General features: G+C 44.9%; 1 protein-coding gene across 3 annotated transcripts in view; it reads left to right on the forward strand.

The window, feature by feature from the left end:
• The window catches only part of TTYH3 (tweety family member 3), a 79,248-nt gene that overhangs the window by 54,045 nt on the left and 10,882 nt on the right, over positions 1 to 14,321 (forward strand). The window contains exons 8-14 of one of the 3 annotated variants that reach the window (XM_083800597.1): positions 6,030 to 6,085; positions 7,284 to 7,376; positions 7,489 to 7,581; positions 8,332 to 8,468; positions 10,499 to 10,675; positions 11,605 to 11,680; positions 13,879 to 13,980. In XM_083800597.1, the coding sequence (XP_083656723.1) occupies positions 6,030 to 6,085; positions 7,284 to 7,376; positions 7,489 to 7,581; positions 8,332 to 8,468; positions 10,499 to 10,675; positions 11,605 to 11,680; positions 13,879 to 13,959 (713 nt within the window). In that variant the 3' untranslated portion in view covers positions 13,960 to 13,980. The remainder of the gene's footprint in view (positions 1 to 6,029; positions 6,086 to 7,283; positions 7,377 to 7,488; positions 7,582 to 8,331; positions 8,469 to 10,498; positions 10,676 to 11,604; positions 11,681 to 13,878; positions 13,981 to 14,321) is intronic. The other 2 variants (XM_083800598.1, XM_083800599.1) reach the window with 2 other exon arrangements.

The raw sequence follows: 14,321 nt of genomic DNA on the forward strand, positions 1-14,321 counted from the left end.
CCTCCTGCTTCCCCCGGCAGGGACAGTCAGCTCCCCGGCGTGAAATAAGGCTCTGTTCTGGCAGCTCCGCCAGCTCCAACAGTTGCTGAGGCTCCATAAATAACAGTGAATGGGGCTGAGTGAGACGCTGAAGAGGAGGAAGAGCAGGTGTTGTCACAGGCCTGAGCTGGAAGGCCGGCCTCCTCCGTGGGCTGCTGGTGTGTCAGCTCCCTGCTGTTCAGCAGCCGTTCTGCGTTCACAAGCACCTTTCCTTCTCTACAGAAGGAAATCAGCCTTGCTTCTGAGCCTGCCATCGCACTAGGCAGCTGGTGGGGAGGTGATCAAACATTCTGCCTTCCCATGTGAATTTCCACTGCTCTGCTGTAGTTTATGGTCAGGAAGCGATGGAAATAAGCCTTGGCTCCCCACGTCGGGAGCGTCCTGTGCACCTGAGCAGGAAGGAAAACCACAATATCAGCACTGTGGTGTGGAACTATTCAACGAGGCTTTAGTCCCAATAGCAGTTCTTAAAAACCATCTTTATAAGTCTGAAAAAATTGTTGGTATCCCTTAATACGCTTGGCTGTGAACTGTGGCAGTTGCTTTGTGATGAGTTGAGCCGTGTCTGTGACGGGGCAGGCTTGAGGAGGCAGGGCAGGCGGCTGGGAGCCAGACCCAGGGCTGTCCTCCTGGGGGAAGCTGCTTGAAGGCTCCCGGATCTAGTGCGCGGGCTCTTCACACACTCTGCTTTGCTGCAGGATAGACAGATGAGGCAGGAGCGCTTTAAGATTGTTCCAGCTAGTTTCACCAGAGCGCATCCTGCTGTGAATTTTTCAGTTCAGAAAACAGATCGCTGAGAGACGGTGCGAGTTGAAGGAGGGGCTCACAGTCCATGGAAGAAGAATGTAGAAATCACATTTACCTTGGAAATCACTTGAGCTGAAATTGGACTGAAAGCAGTCTTTTTTTTTTCTTTTTTTTTTTATTCTTTTCTAGGTGTCTGCTTTTGACCGGTGCTGGGGTATAAGATACTGGGCTGGGGGCTGTCATCTGCTTTTAAGGACGTTTAAGAACCAACAAGCAATCTTAAATGTAAAACAACCAGAAGCTTTATAGTGCTGGGTCAACTTTTCCCTTTTATCACTGCTTTTAGTTGTTGTTTTTAGATATGTCGGGTTGTAATATTCCCAGCCCTATGCTCTGGCATTCAGACTAGCACCGAGTGGCCCAGGTTTGCTTATTTGCAATGCTTTTTTGCTGTTGTTTATAGTATTTTTCCCAGAAAAAAATAACAGCATTGGATACTGGGCAACTAGTATGTTAATATTTCTGTTTATGTATTAATTGCTGTTTGCCAATCTAAATAGAATTAATGGAGCTGAGAATAATCTGATTAAATGCATCATTATTGTTGTAATGTTTTTAGCTGGCAAGTAGATGTCCTTGTTTTGTAGAGAAAATGTGCTGCGTTTAAAAAAAAAGGGGGGGGGGCGTGCTGGGATTGGGCAGAAAGCCTTAATACAGGTTTTGTGGAGGAGAGGCTTAAATCATTTTGCAGAAGAGCATGATATATATGTGCCTAACTCACCCTGTATTCATTAATTGAGATAAAGCCAATGGAGTTGAACAGTGGCTGTATAATCAGCTCCTGCTGCTAGTAAAAAGGCTTGGTGCAGCCAAGATGTTTATTTTCAAAGCAGGAGGCCATCTTCTAGTCTCATTCGTTTTCATTGATATTATGTTATTATCAGATGACTTATTGAATAAAATTAAATAAAAAGACAATCTGTCTAAACAACAGGAAGAGCTTTCTCCAGATTCTCTTACTGGAAAGCTGCATTGAGAAGAGACATTCACTTCATCTGAAAGAACTGCTGACCACAAGGGATGGATAATGGAGCCTTTTACCTCCAGTCCAGCCAAGTTTCTCAGGCTGGATGCTGCAACTTAGCTGCTCAGATATAAACTGCAAGCCTTCTTGTTACACATAGCCTCCTAATTGGCCTCACTGATTCACTCTCATCTTAGAAGCCCAGAGCTGAATGAACCAGAGGACTGACACCACCACCACCGTCCTTTCCTGTCTGAGAAGTAAGGCCAGGACAAAACCTCATGTGGGGATTGTGGTGGCTGCACTGTTATTACTTGGCCTGAATGGGCGCTGCAGGACAGAGCTTGTCCGAAGAGGCGCTCTTGAGATTTGTGTTGAGCTGTTGTCGGCGTTGAGGAGCTGTGTTTTCCTGCGTTGTTTTGTTGGGCTCCTGACGAGCAGAAAACTTTGCATGGAGAGCAGTTGGGATGGCTATGAGCTCTTTACTGAAAACTCATGATCAAGTCAGCCTGCTTTCACCAATAACAGCGGTGTATATAAGAGAAATATAGCTGGTATGCAGATACATCCCTTTGCCTTAGGAAAACAAAACTTCTAGTGGGTAAGAAAACCTGGCCAGAAGAATATGCTTCCTCTTTGATATCACAGGCCTTATAGTTCAACCTCCTCTGATGACTGAACACACAGGCAGTCTCATCTGGGTATATCTGTAAAAAGCAAGCTGGCTAGAGAATGCTTGAGTAGAAATGAAGAATAGCTGGGAAAAACTACTCAAGGTGCAGATTTCATTTTGTAAACTAGGATTTTTTTTCCTGATTGCTCTTTACCCTGCAGATCTTCTTGCTGCCTTTTGGCAAGTGCATAATGCCATTTTCACGTTTCTGCTGAGCTTTGAAATGAATAGTAAGTCTCCATGGTTGCAGAAGCAATGAGTGGATTCTAGCAGCTAAAGCTGTCTTTAGTAGGCAATTCGACTTTCCTTTCTAGGAAAAACAGACTTTACAAAAATAAAGCATTTAGGATAGTTCCCTTCCGTGCCTTCTGCTCCCACACTGCCTGTGCACTGAGAGAGTGGGTCAGGAGGACTGCTGCTAGCAACAGCAGGCACAGGCAGCTGCCACTGTGACCCTACCTAACCCTTCTCCTGTGGACTGCATCTCCTAAAGGCTGGCTTCAAAAATCAGATCCGGCCTTCAGGAATTTTCCTTGAGAGGAAAATGCAACAGGAAGATAATTACAGGGGAGAAACAAAATTGCCTGGAGCTGTTAGCAGAGCACAAATAATGGGTTAGCATAGCTGTTCTCTGGTCAGAAATGTGAGACTTGCTGTTGTACAGGACGGCCTCCATAGGGATTAAAAGTGGTGAAGGTGCCTCCTGTTCTGTCCTTTCTTCCCAGCCTGGCGGTGTGGAGGCAGCGGTCACGCTCCTCTTCATTTACAGGCTTCACAGGACAGGATAACTTCAAGGCAGCTTCAGTGCCTATTGTATGTGTAGCATTAGTTTTAAAGCACCACAGCTATCAACGCACTGTGTTCAGTGCAGGGGAGAGCTGCTCCTGCTGGCTTTGCCATTTCGGAAAACACATTTTACGTACAGAATGTCACACTAGTCGGCTGCAATGCTGGTACTGCTGCCGTGAAGCCTTGTTGATATTGCCTTCCAGGGTGAGCAAGGCAAGCACTCATTTCACCGTTCTGCTTTTTACTTCGCATGTAACCAGCAGTCTTTGATTCTGGGCTCACAAGTTGCAAACTCTGATGGTATCGGGAACTCTCATCTGTAATCTGCCCACCAGGGATGATCCAGAAGGGCCTGAAGAAACATTTCTGGAGCCATATATTAGCAGTATGTCATGCAACTTGGTGCATTTGTAAAGGTGATGTAAAATTGATACCACTGTGGGAGTTTATGCGAAACTTTCAGTGTTTGTTGGCTTAAATTAAATAGGTGACAAGATCAGAGCTGTATGTAACATTCTTGCTGTGCTTTTCTCTCAACACAGGGGCACTGTAATCCATTTTTTCCTTAGCCATCCCATAGGTTGGGGTGACTTATGAGCCCGGGGGAGCAGTCCTTTCCTTGGCACAGTAGTTGTGCACAAAGTTTGGGTGGTCTGTTCAAAGTGAGGCCCACGAAGCAGTTCTCACTGCCCTCCTGTCGGTCCAGGTTTTGCTGATTGCTGTTTAGAGGAGGCAGAAGTCATCCCAGAGAAAGAGACGGTGGGGGGAAGATGGAGCATCTGGCAGGAGCTGCCCCAAAGTAGGCTAATGAATTATAAATCACAGCTGTCAGGTTGCATCGCAGCGTGCAGGAGCTGACGGTCTGCGTTGCACCACTCGGTCTCCGGTGCGCTGGCTTGCCGAAAGGTGCATTCAATATTTATGGGAAGTGCGGCAGAATCGGGATACAGTCAGGTCTGCTTCCTGCACAGCTCCCCTTGCTTTTGGTTGTGCGTTTTGCTGATTTCTGAGTTGGGACTGATTAGAATACCTTTGCAACATGGAATACGCTTTACCGAGAGTCACAGATAGAAGATTAAAGGGAATGGAAAAAAGGGTATGAGGAGAAGGGGGGAGGCAGTGTATGTGTTTTAGAGCTTTTGTTATCTTCACTGAGCAAACTTCACCCTTGATTTTTCTGAGCTGACGTGCTCCCATTCATCTGAAGAACTGTAAATGTTTGAGAATTAATCTAACGGTATTGGGACGATCGACTCTTTGACAGAACTTCCCTCTATAGCACTACTGAGAATGGCAGGGGAAAGCCTGATGCTTGTAATTTGTGCATGCTGACTTTCTTCAGGCAGTTGGTGTAGTGTTATGGAGGGCTCGTGAAGAGGGCACCAGTCTGGTTTCGTACACACCTGAACAAGGAGAAATGAAACTGTCTTCAAGCCTGGAAATAGGAGATTTAACAGTCCTACTTATCTGTATTCATAAACATGAGTACTCAGTGAGGATACTGTGACTACTGATAGAGCTACTGTTAAAACGCATCTTTAGGATGTTACCAGCAAGTGATCTGAGGGCCCTTGAACGGATAACTTGTTGCTGGTATCCTAACGCATGGTAGGAGCTTCCTTTCCTGACCAAGTCTGTGGTATTGATTTAATATGTAATATACCTTCTTAGCACAAGTCAAAAGAAAGATGCAAAGGAAATTATATGCACTCTTTTAATTCTAACTAGAGCCTTCTAATTAAAATCTAATTACATGCAAGTGACATCCATCAGAAGACAGACTATGTTTACTTTTTCTTCCCTAATGCAAGTCAGAAAGGCAAGAACTTGTTCCTCCTTTTCTTTTCCCAGCACATTCCATTACGTTGCTTGCTTGCTAGATGATAATGTTTTTAGGAAATATTACTGAAAGTTATTTTCTTGAATTAGGAGGGCTTTCTAACATTCTTCTACGGAACACTGCCTAAAACTAGTCTCTTTGGAGTATGATACAAGAATTCCCAGTTGTGAAGACTCTTTTTTTTGTTTGTTTTAAACACATGAGCTTGTATATTTAGGAAGTGGTACATTTCAGCATGGTGTGGTAGCGCAGGGATGTGTGTCTGCACCTCCTTTGGCCCAACGTTGTGCTTTCACAGGTATTTTTGTTAGCAGCCTGTATTTATATCAGCACTGCTACCTCTCCTGTGCCAATTTTTCTGTGGCTGCTTAGTGACCTAGCTGGTGAACAGAACTGGCTGAAAGTTGAGTTGTCTCTTTGCTATATTCCCTAGGCAGCACTCTACCTTTGGTTGCTGTCAGTGACCGTAGAATGTTATTCCGACACTCAGAAGTTACAGAAATTAACCATCCCACTGGATTTCTCCTAGACTAAGGTCTGGTAGTGTGGTTATACTGTGAATAGTGCTGACTTTGGAATAAAACTTTTTTGATGGTTCCCCTGACTATGCAAGTGGGGCAGCCATGTGCTGCTTTATTGTTGAGAGCGAAACAAAAAAGTAGCGGTTTTAATTGCGGGGAGGGAAACCAAGAGAAAACAAATCTTTCTTCTATCCCCAAATGCAGCCTACATCCCTTTTCCTAGTGCCATCCATGCCCTGTAATCCTACACAGAGAGAGGGAAGTGATTCCATTTATATTGCATTTTCATTTTGTATATTGCTTTCAGAACTCAACACCTCCCTTGTGGCAGTTGTAAACTACTGTAAAGCTGAAACAACATACCTAGTATGACTTTCTCCTCTTTTGTCTTTGCAGATACCCTCCGCTATTACATTACCTGTAGTGCTGGATACCCCAACCCTTTCCAGCAGGTGAGTGGAAGCGCCCTCCCTCCCTCCCTTCATCCCTTCTCAGCATGGTGCCTCTCGCAGGGCATGGGTTAAACGCTTCTGATGCCAGCATGCAGCAAATTGCAAGGTGTTAGCTGCAGGAAACACTCCACCTGTTGGTAAAGCTTTGGTAGCTACTTTCCAGTTGCGCAGGTGATTTAGTGAGCAGTTTTTTTCCATCTTCATCACTGCCTGTATAGCTTCAGGTCCACGGTGCCCTCTTACAGAGGCCTGTATGTGTTGTGGTGAGGAGCATGGCTTTGTTCATGGTATCTCTGTTTACGTGGTGCACTTCTAAGAGAAGCAACATGGAGACAGAGCACCCATAATTATTGCCAGGGTGGGAAACTACAGACTTCCTGCTTTGAATCTCTTCTTACAGGCTCCTTTAGATTAAACACTGGCAACACTCCACTCCCAAACTGCAGCCACTTCAGTGGGTGGGGGAGTGATTCTTGCATATGCCTTCTTAAATCCCTTGGATGCTGGGGGGTTTATATCCTGAAGTACAAACGTGAGTCATTATTCTTTTGTGTGGGGGCTGAGGAACAGCACCTGGGCCCATCCCAAACTTTGTCTTGTGTATCAGAGGCCAGAAAGAACCCACACCACCCACTGTTCAGCAGACACCAGCTGCTTCACAGTTTATATTTAGGATTTTTTAAATCCTGTCTTCCTCTGTTTTCAGGGGTGGGGGAAGACCACTTCAGTCTGTGCACTGTTGCCATCAGTTGCATTTCTGGTTGTTCAGTGTAGTCTCTGACATGCTATAGCATGTGAAATTCCCATGGATGCTTTAATGGGGTGTGAAGGCTGCACCCCAATGTAAACAACTTTCAGTATTAACTTTTTCTCAGCCATCTGGTTTAGCAGAAAAATCCAGCTGTGTGCTGTGGTGAGAACATGAGTGCTTTGTGTCTTGTTTTTTTCTCCTTCCTGTCTGTCCTGGCACTGGCCACAGCTCTGCGTGTGTGTTTTGTGCTTGTCCTTCCTACAGATGGGTAAAAGTAGAACTTAACCCTATTGGAACTGAACCCATGTCACTTGAGACATCCTTAACTTACTCCATTCATACAGGTGCTTTAGTATTTGGGAGCAAGATGTAAGTCTTAATTCCCAGGAGTTCTTTTGGTCCATGTGGCCTAAGTTGCTGAAACACTGCATGTTTTGTGTTGAGCAGAAGCTGTCAGGAAGTCACAAGGCTCTGGTGGAAATGCAAGATGATGTTATGGAACTCGTGAGGTCAGCAAGCAGAGAGCACCCCACCTCCAAGGTAACTCTCCTCAACTATGCTCTCCCTCTGCTTCCCTTCCATGAATACAAAGCCCAAGATCAGCTTCTGTAGAGCTCTTCTCTTGCAATAATTACTGGCTTGTTGCTTACAGGAGTATCTTATGCGCATCCAGGAGGTTTTAAATTCAACAGAGATCAACTTGCAGCAACTGACAGCTTTAGTAGACTGTCGGAGTCTGCATTTGGTGAGTACTCGGTAATTGGGCCTGCCCTAAGAAAGCACAAAGAGGGATGTAGAGCCTGTAGCATACTGATTATTTTGGAGTTTCGAATCTCCGGTGTACCAAAGCAGTTTATAACAGCTTTACTGATTGACTCCAGCAGAAAGGAAAATGGGATTTTGGAGCAAGTTAGCTTTCTATTTTCGTGTTTAAAGATCAGGGTGGGAAACTGGATAATATGCCTTTGTACATCTACAAGCTGCAGCCATAAGGTTTCAGGAACTGCCAACTTGTTTCCATAGCTCATAGCTTATTGCCTTTCCCATGAAATGCCTTATAGCTGCAGTAAAGCGTGATTGAACTGTTGCCCTAGCTGCATGTCTGAAGGTAGAGAAATAGATAGTCCATGCTTGTGTTCACAGGCAAAGGGACTGAGTGAAGGACCTGAGAGGCTTATTGAAAAATGTGGTGTTTTAAGTTTGGGTGGATAAGTTTGTCTTGGCTTTTTTTCTTTTTTTCTTTTAATTTCTTACTGTGTGGGGCTGAAAATACTGACATGTCTATATCTGATTTGGGCTTTGTGAGGGGAAATAAAGGTTAGATAAATTATGAAAAACACTTGAGGACCCTGAAATTAAAACAGAAATATGCTCTGCGAAAGGGACTATGAACTTTTAAATTGTTTCAGAGAACATAGTCCAGGGGAAGGACTTTTGAATTAGAACTCAATGTTAACTCTCTAGTGATCAGAAAACTGTTCATTTTTCTCTCCAGGATTACGTCCAGGCTTTGACGGGCTTTTGCTATGACGGAGTGGAAGGCCTCATCTACCTGGTTCTCTTCTCCTTTGTCACAGCCCTCATGTTCAGTTCCATTGTGTGCAGTGTCCCACACACTTGGCAGCAAAAGAGGTATAGAGAGGGTTTAGATCCTGTAGTTTTGTAGAGCTCTTTCCTAATGAAGACTGGCTATTGGATTTGTGCCCATGAGCATCTGGAGCCCTTTCCCATATGATCCCAGGAGTGTGAGGCCTTTTAAGCACAGGTCCAACAGAAAAAAAATCTGCTGGCTTTGCTCTGGTTGTGGTTAATATTTACATCTGAACCTTATTGCACTGGAACACTATGTGTGCAGAGTATTCAGTACGCTGCAGGACTTATGAGTCAAGTCAGAGATGAATGTTGATAGCTGTAGAGAAAGGTAATGCTTGAACTGTGTGCCATCTCTTACAGTACCTATTCTCTTGTGTTGCTTTGAGTCATTTGTTCTAGTATGGGGAAGAGAACTGGAATGAGAAGCAGTCCACACATACCTTTCTTGTCTTTGCTAACACTGGGGCAACTGACTTGCACAGCTAATAGAAACTGGGAACAGTCTTGTTTGCAATAGCACGGGCAGATGAGATGCTTGCACACTGGCAGCACTCATGCAACAGCAGAGTTGTTTGGCACTAATATTAATGATGGCAAGCAGGCTGATCAGGAAGTCTTGAACAAACCTTCCCAGGGTCTCATTGACTCACTGCAGCTCCACATGCAGCTACTAAAATAACTTTGATTTTTCTGTTCTTGTAGAAAAGCAGTAGGCTGTGCAGCAAATTCTCTTCTGTGGTCCCGAAACATGATTTTTGTGGTCTAAGCCTGAGCGCAAGGTTCAAAGTAAAATGGAACATGCTGAACAATAGGAGGAAGCCAGAGCCCACAGGCCTGCAGTGCCCACAGAGAAAGCCTTCGGAAATGCGTCAGAATAGCGCATAAGAAAATGGCTGGTTTCCTTACCTCTTCCACATGCAGCTGTAGAGGCATTTTCAGGAGGAGAATGGTAGTCTGCCTGTTCAAAGAAGAAAAGTTTATGCAGTGTTATCTCTTGTGCTGCCTTCCGTGTGAGCTGCTGCCCATATTGCGATCCCCAGCAGGCTCAGGCTGCTGCTGTGAACTGAAAGATTCCCTCTTGCTTTCTCTGGAGCACCATTTCTTCCTCTAGCTCCCTCGGGGAGGTGATGGATGTCATACTTTATTGCCTGTAAGAGAATGTGCAGGCTGCAATTCCCTGTGTAAATCTTCAGTGCCACCTTGTGGTACAGAAACTGCAAGCGATACTTGGGATGCTACAGCTATGGCCATGTTGTCTCCTGCAAGCAGCAAAGCATTTCATATGGAATGTTTTACTAGCTTTTTCCAGCATCGCTAAAATGTATTTCAAATCTTGGAGCTTCATCCCCTAATTAGGGAGATAAAATAATAGCATATTATACATAGGAGGGACAGGAGAATAATATGGGGGGGGGGGGGGGGAAGGAACCAGCTGACAAACAGCTCTGCTCTGTATTAAAATTGATTTAAATTCCTGGCCTTTTTGAGAGAAGAAAGGCTATAGAAGCAAATGTTGCAACTTACTACATGTAGAGATTTGTGGGGTTTTGTTAGAAGCTGAAGTAGTCACTGTGTAACCATAGCGGAAGTTCAGAGCAGTCTCCAGAGGCTTATCCTTAAAAGCCCTGTGGATATCGCTACAAGGAATGGAAGGACACAGACTGCAGCTTTGAAGGTTGTTTTGAGTGTTGCATGCCACTGTATCTTCACTTCCTCTTTTACATATATTTTTTTCCTGTATTTGCTGTGTATTTTGGGATGCGTGTCCATCCTTCGGCTATATGACTGGGCAGTTGCAGAGCTGTGCTGTCTGCCAAGCCCTGAGAGAAGACCATAGGGAGATTGTAGGGGATCGTGCAGCCGAAAAGTCCAGATGGTATCTGTGGGAGGTCTGAGTCACAGTGGTGTAGGCTGTGTTTGACACTGCCGCCCTGAGGCATCCCAAATGGGTATAAATGTGGAGGTGTGGAAGATGGTTGGGAGGTTCCTAGGATTACCATGGTTTCCTGCAAACCCCACATGTGGGGTAATTGTAGGGTTCTAGGAGGAACTTTTTTTCCTTCTTGCAGAAGCTCAGATGATGATGGGGAAGAAGAATCAGCTGCTCAGGGGAGCAGACAGACACACGATAATCTTTACAGAGTGCACATGCCCAGCCTCTATAGCTGTGGGAGTAGTTATGGCAGTGAGACCAGCATTCCAGCAGCAGCACACACAGTCAGCAATGCTCCCGTCACAGAGTACATGTGAGTATCCTGACAAAAAGGCCATATTGCAACTTGCCCGAGCTGCTTCACTTGGATTTTGTCGTTGCTAAGCGCTGCGAGGCTGGTGCTTTCAACCAGGCATTGGAGGTGGTAAGGGATTCTGTCTGAAATGTCAAAAGGCATGTTTCCCGATTAGCATCTGCTGGGAGAATGGGATTGCTTAAAAGTACTGCAGTAGAAAGGGGTTTATTAGGCAGCATACTCAAAAACATGAATCACTTTGTACTGTGGGATTTAGACATCTGCCTACAGAAAAAAATAAAAAATAGTAGTATTGTCCAGGCTCCTTATTGCACAATCTGATCCCCAGAAGACCTGACTCTTCAAATAGAGCAGTTTTGCGAGAAGATTTTAAGCCTCCTGAGACACTGAGAGCCATAACAAAACCTGCAGGCTCTTTCCTTCCCAGTGATTGCAGTCAGCTCTGACATTTGTTGCAGTCTGGAGCTACCTAGTTCAGGTGGGACCTTCAGAGCTTTCTCCACAAGTGCTGAACTCTGATCACACTTTGACTCCCTTCAGGGCCCGTCTCTTTTGGGCTGCCACATCGTTTTCTTCCCCTTAGACTTTGTCCTTATTTTATCTCCATTTCTACAGCATGGCAGTTCTGACTCTGCAGAGAGGCAGATTTTTCACACGAACCTATTTTTAAATCATTCGACATGATTCAGTGTGGGCTGTTCCGAGTGTAAAGATAGTGCTTAATCTGAGGAAAATAACGCTAGTTTTGTGTCCTTAACTGAAAAAGGGGATCCACTTGGCCTGTAAGAAAAGCTTTGAGGGAGACAAGACTGATTTGATAGAGTAGTTCTGGGGGGATGTATACTCTGTCCCATGTCACTGTCAGAGACCTTCCCCAGAGAAGTTTGGCACGTACCCCCATTACCATGTGTGTCTTCCTTTCCTAGGAGCCAGAATGCAAATTTCCAGAACCCCCGTTGTGAGAATACCCCGCTCATTGGCCGGGAGTCCCCACCTCCCTCAGTAAGTCTCTCTTTACTGCTCCTCTCTGCTTCAGCAACTTTGGGGAATACACATTTACCACTCCTGTATACTCTCAAGGGAGCTGGTTGTGTAGCCAAGCACAGGATCTGGCCCATAAATGGCAGCAATTTGAATAGACAAGCCGTGTCTCACCTGCCATGGAGAATAAAACAACTCTGCTACTTTTGACATTGCACATAAAAATAATAAAACTAAATCTGTTAACACTGGTAATCCTATGGGCCCAGTCCTGCCACCACTGAAATGCATGAGTGTCTTGGTGGGTGACTTCAGCAGGATGATTCACTTGCATGCAGTATTCTTGCTATCTGTGGCACTGGTTCCTCAAGTTTACAAAGAAATTTGTTAAAGCAGTAAATTCAGAGTTATTGCTGAACCTCTCTCCTTAATCTGCCCTAAAGAGACAGTAGGATGAAATTTGTATTTTTTTGTTGCTGTTGAGATTTTTTTTTTTAATCTTTGTTTCACAACTATTTTACTTTCTTTAGAATCTGTTTTTGTATTTAATTTCCTACGGAGGGAAAAAGAAAAAACACTTTCATGGAAGGTTTTGATATTTGGAGTGGCCTGGTAGCCATTTCAGTATGCTGGATAAAACATGGGCATGCCTTCATGTATGTGTAAGAACTAGATGAATCTTGCCCTCCTTCACTGGATCCTGTGAACCTTATGCCAGAACCTGGAGAACATGCCATCGCAGTGCTCGTTAACTTGGTGGTGTGATTACAGAGGATGAGTAGTAGCATGTTTAATAATCAGCCAGTCTTCAGGTATAGGTAAAGAAAATACACTCAGTGGTGCATGATTCAAATTCATGGGGAGGATGGAGTAGGAACTGTGGTGGGAAGGGGGACATCACATTCATGTTTTCACTTCAAAATGACCAGTTCATCTCACCGTAGAGAAAGAGGAAAACTGGAAGGTTGAGCCTTATCTTGGTACTTGGTCAGGTTTCTTGCAACCTTCTTAAAAATACAGATTTTTTTTTCCAATCCCTGGTATTGTGAAACACGACCTCTGGTAGCTTTATCTGCTCTCAGCAATGCGACAGTCCTCGGGAGGAGCTGGCGTGCCGCACACAGTACGGTATGGCAAGAGCTTGCTTTACCACTGGCATTTCCTGCCTCTAGACCTGCCAAGGCATATGTTTGTTCAGTGTCTGTAGGCCACGGTCGTGCCTCCCCTTCCCCTACAGCTCTCATGCTTCTGAAAAAGCACGCTCCTTTCCACAGGGGCTGCAGTTACGCAAGACATTCCCTGGTTCTTCGGTAGCTGTTTGCATTAATACCCTGAAGGGGGATCCGAGTCCTGGTGCCTTTAGGCTGGCTTCTGAGAAGAGGTTTATTTTTTGAGATTTACAAGATTTATCTTTTTTTTCCAGCGGAACTTGACTTGACAGCCGCCAATATGGTCTGTAGGGAAGTGTAGGAGCTGGAGGAGGAGGGGAGAGTGCATCGCTGCTCCTGTAGAAAAAGGGAGCTTCTGCCTAGGTGAAGCAAGGAATAGGCTGTAAAATAAATGTCTTTTCTGGAGGGATGTACTGATAGTAGATGGGCAGTGGAGAGAAGGCAAATACTGTCTGCTATCCTGGTGTACAGACAGGCAGCAGGGGACAGGGGGATTTTCTGTTTTATTGTTATTTGGTTGTTTTTTTTGTGTGTTTTTTTTTGCCCTTTTTTTTTTTTGGTTTGGTTTTCTATTCACAGCTCTCCATAGTAGGTGACTGAGACTGTATGGAAGCGGAAGAACTTGCAGGACCTGTTTGTAGCAAATTATCTGTTAGAAAGAGAGTGATAAAAACAGAATATTAATGTGCATATCCCTGCCTCTTTCTGGGAGGAGGAGGGGGTTTGTCATCTCAACAGGGTACGTCCAATGTGTGGACAAGGCTGATATATTCCATTTAGCTTCTTTCTGAGAACAGATGGTGAAAACTAAGATGTGATGATCCTGCTGCATTGTTTGTCCGTTACTTTTCCTGGCTTTTTGTTTGTTTGTTTGTTTTTCCCTCCTCTCATTCCTTCTGTTTTCTCCTTCTTGCCACAGGGCTATCCCCTTAGGGTTGTAGAGACCACCTTGTCACCGACACACACCACAGCGTTTCACTTGCTTGCACTGTGTTTTTCATGCACGTTGAGGCTGCACTCTCTTTTTCTCTCTTTCTTGCGTCATCACAGTTGTATTTGGCTGCCATGGACAGTAGCAGCCATATGAGCTGGCAGCTTAAGCCCTCGGACAGTGCACGGACATACTGGTAACAGCGCCCGCAAATGGAACAGGTACTGGAAAAAAAGGTCCTTCTTGCTCAACCCCTTCTCCACTCCCAACCACTCCTGTCATCCCTGCACTGTTTATCCCAGGCCAGTGCCTTTTATTTCTTCACATTCCTTTCCTCTGCACCTCCCACCCCATTCCCTCCTGCCAAGGGTTAAAGTTACGTAGTTGTGCTCTGGTGCAGACTGAAGGAGCATTATTAACCTTGGAAAGGCTTCTGGTGCACGATGTGATGGTTGGAGAGGCCCGTGCCTCCTAAAGGCTAACTCACGGCTGCTTTAAATCAGAGCCCACGCTGGAGAACAGCTTAAACACTTAGTACTGAGCACTGCTTAAATGTACAAAT

Source organism: Anser anser (assembly GCF_964211835.1).
Source record: "Anser anser genome assembly, chromosome: 15".
NCBI lineage: Eukaryota > Metazoa > Chordata > Aves > Anseriformes > Anatidae > Anser > Anser anser.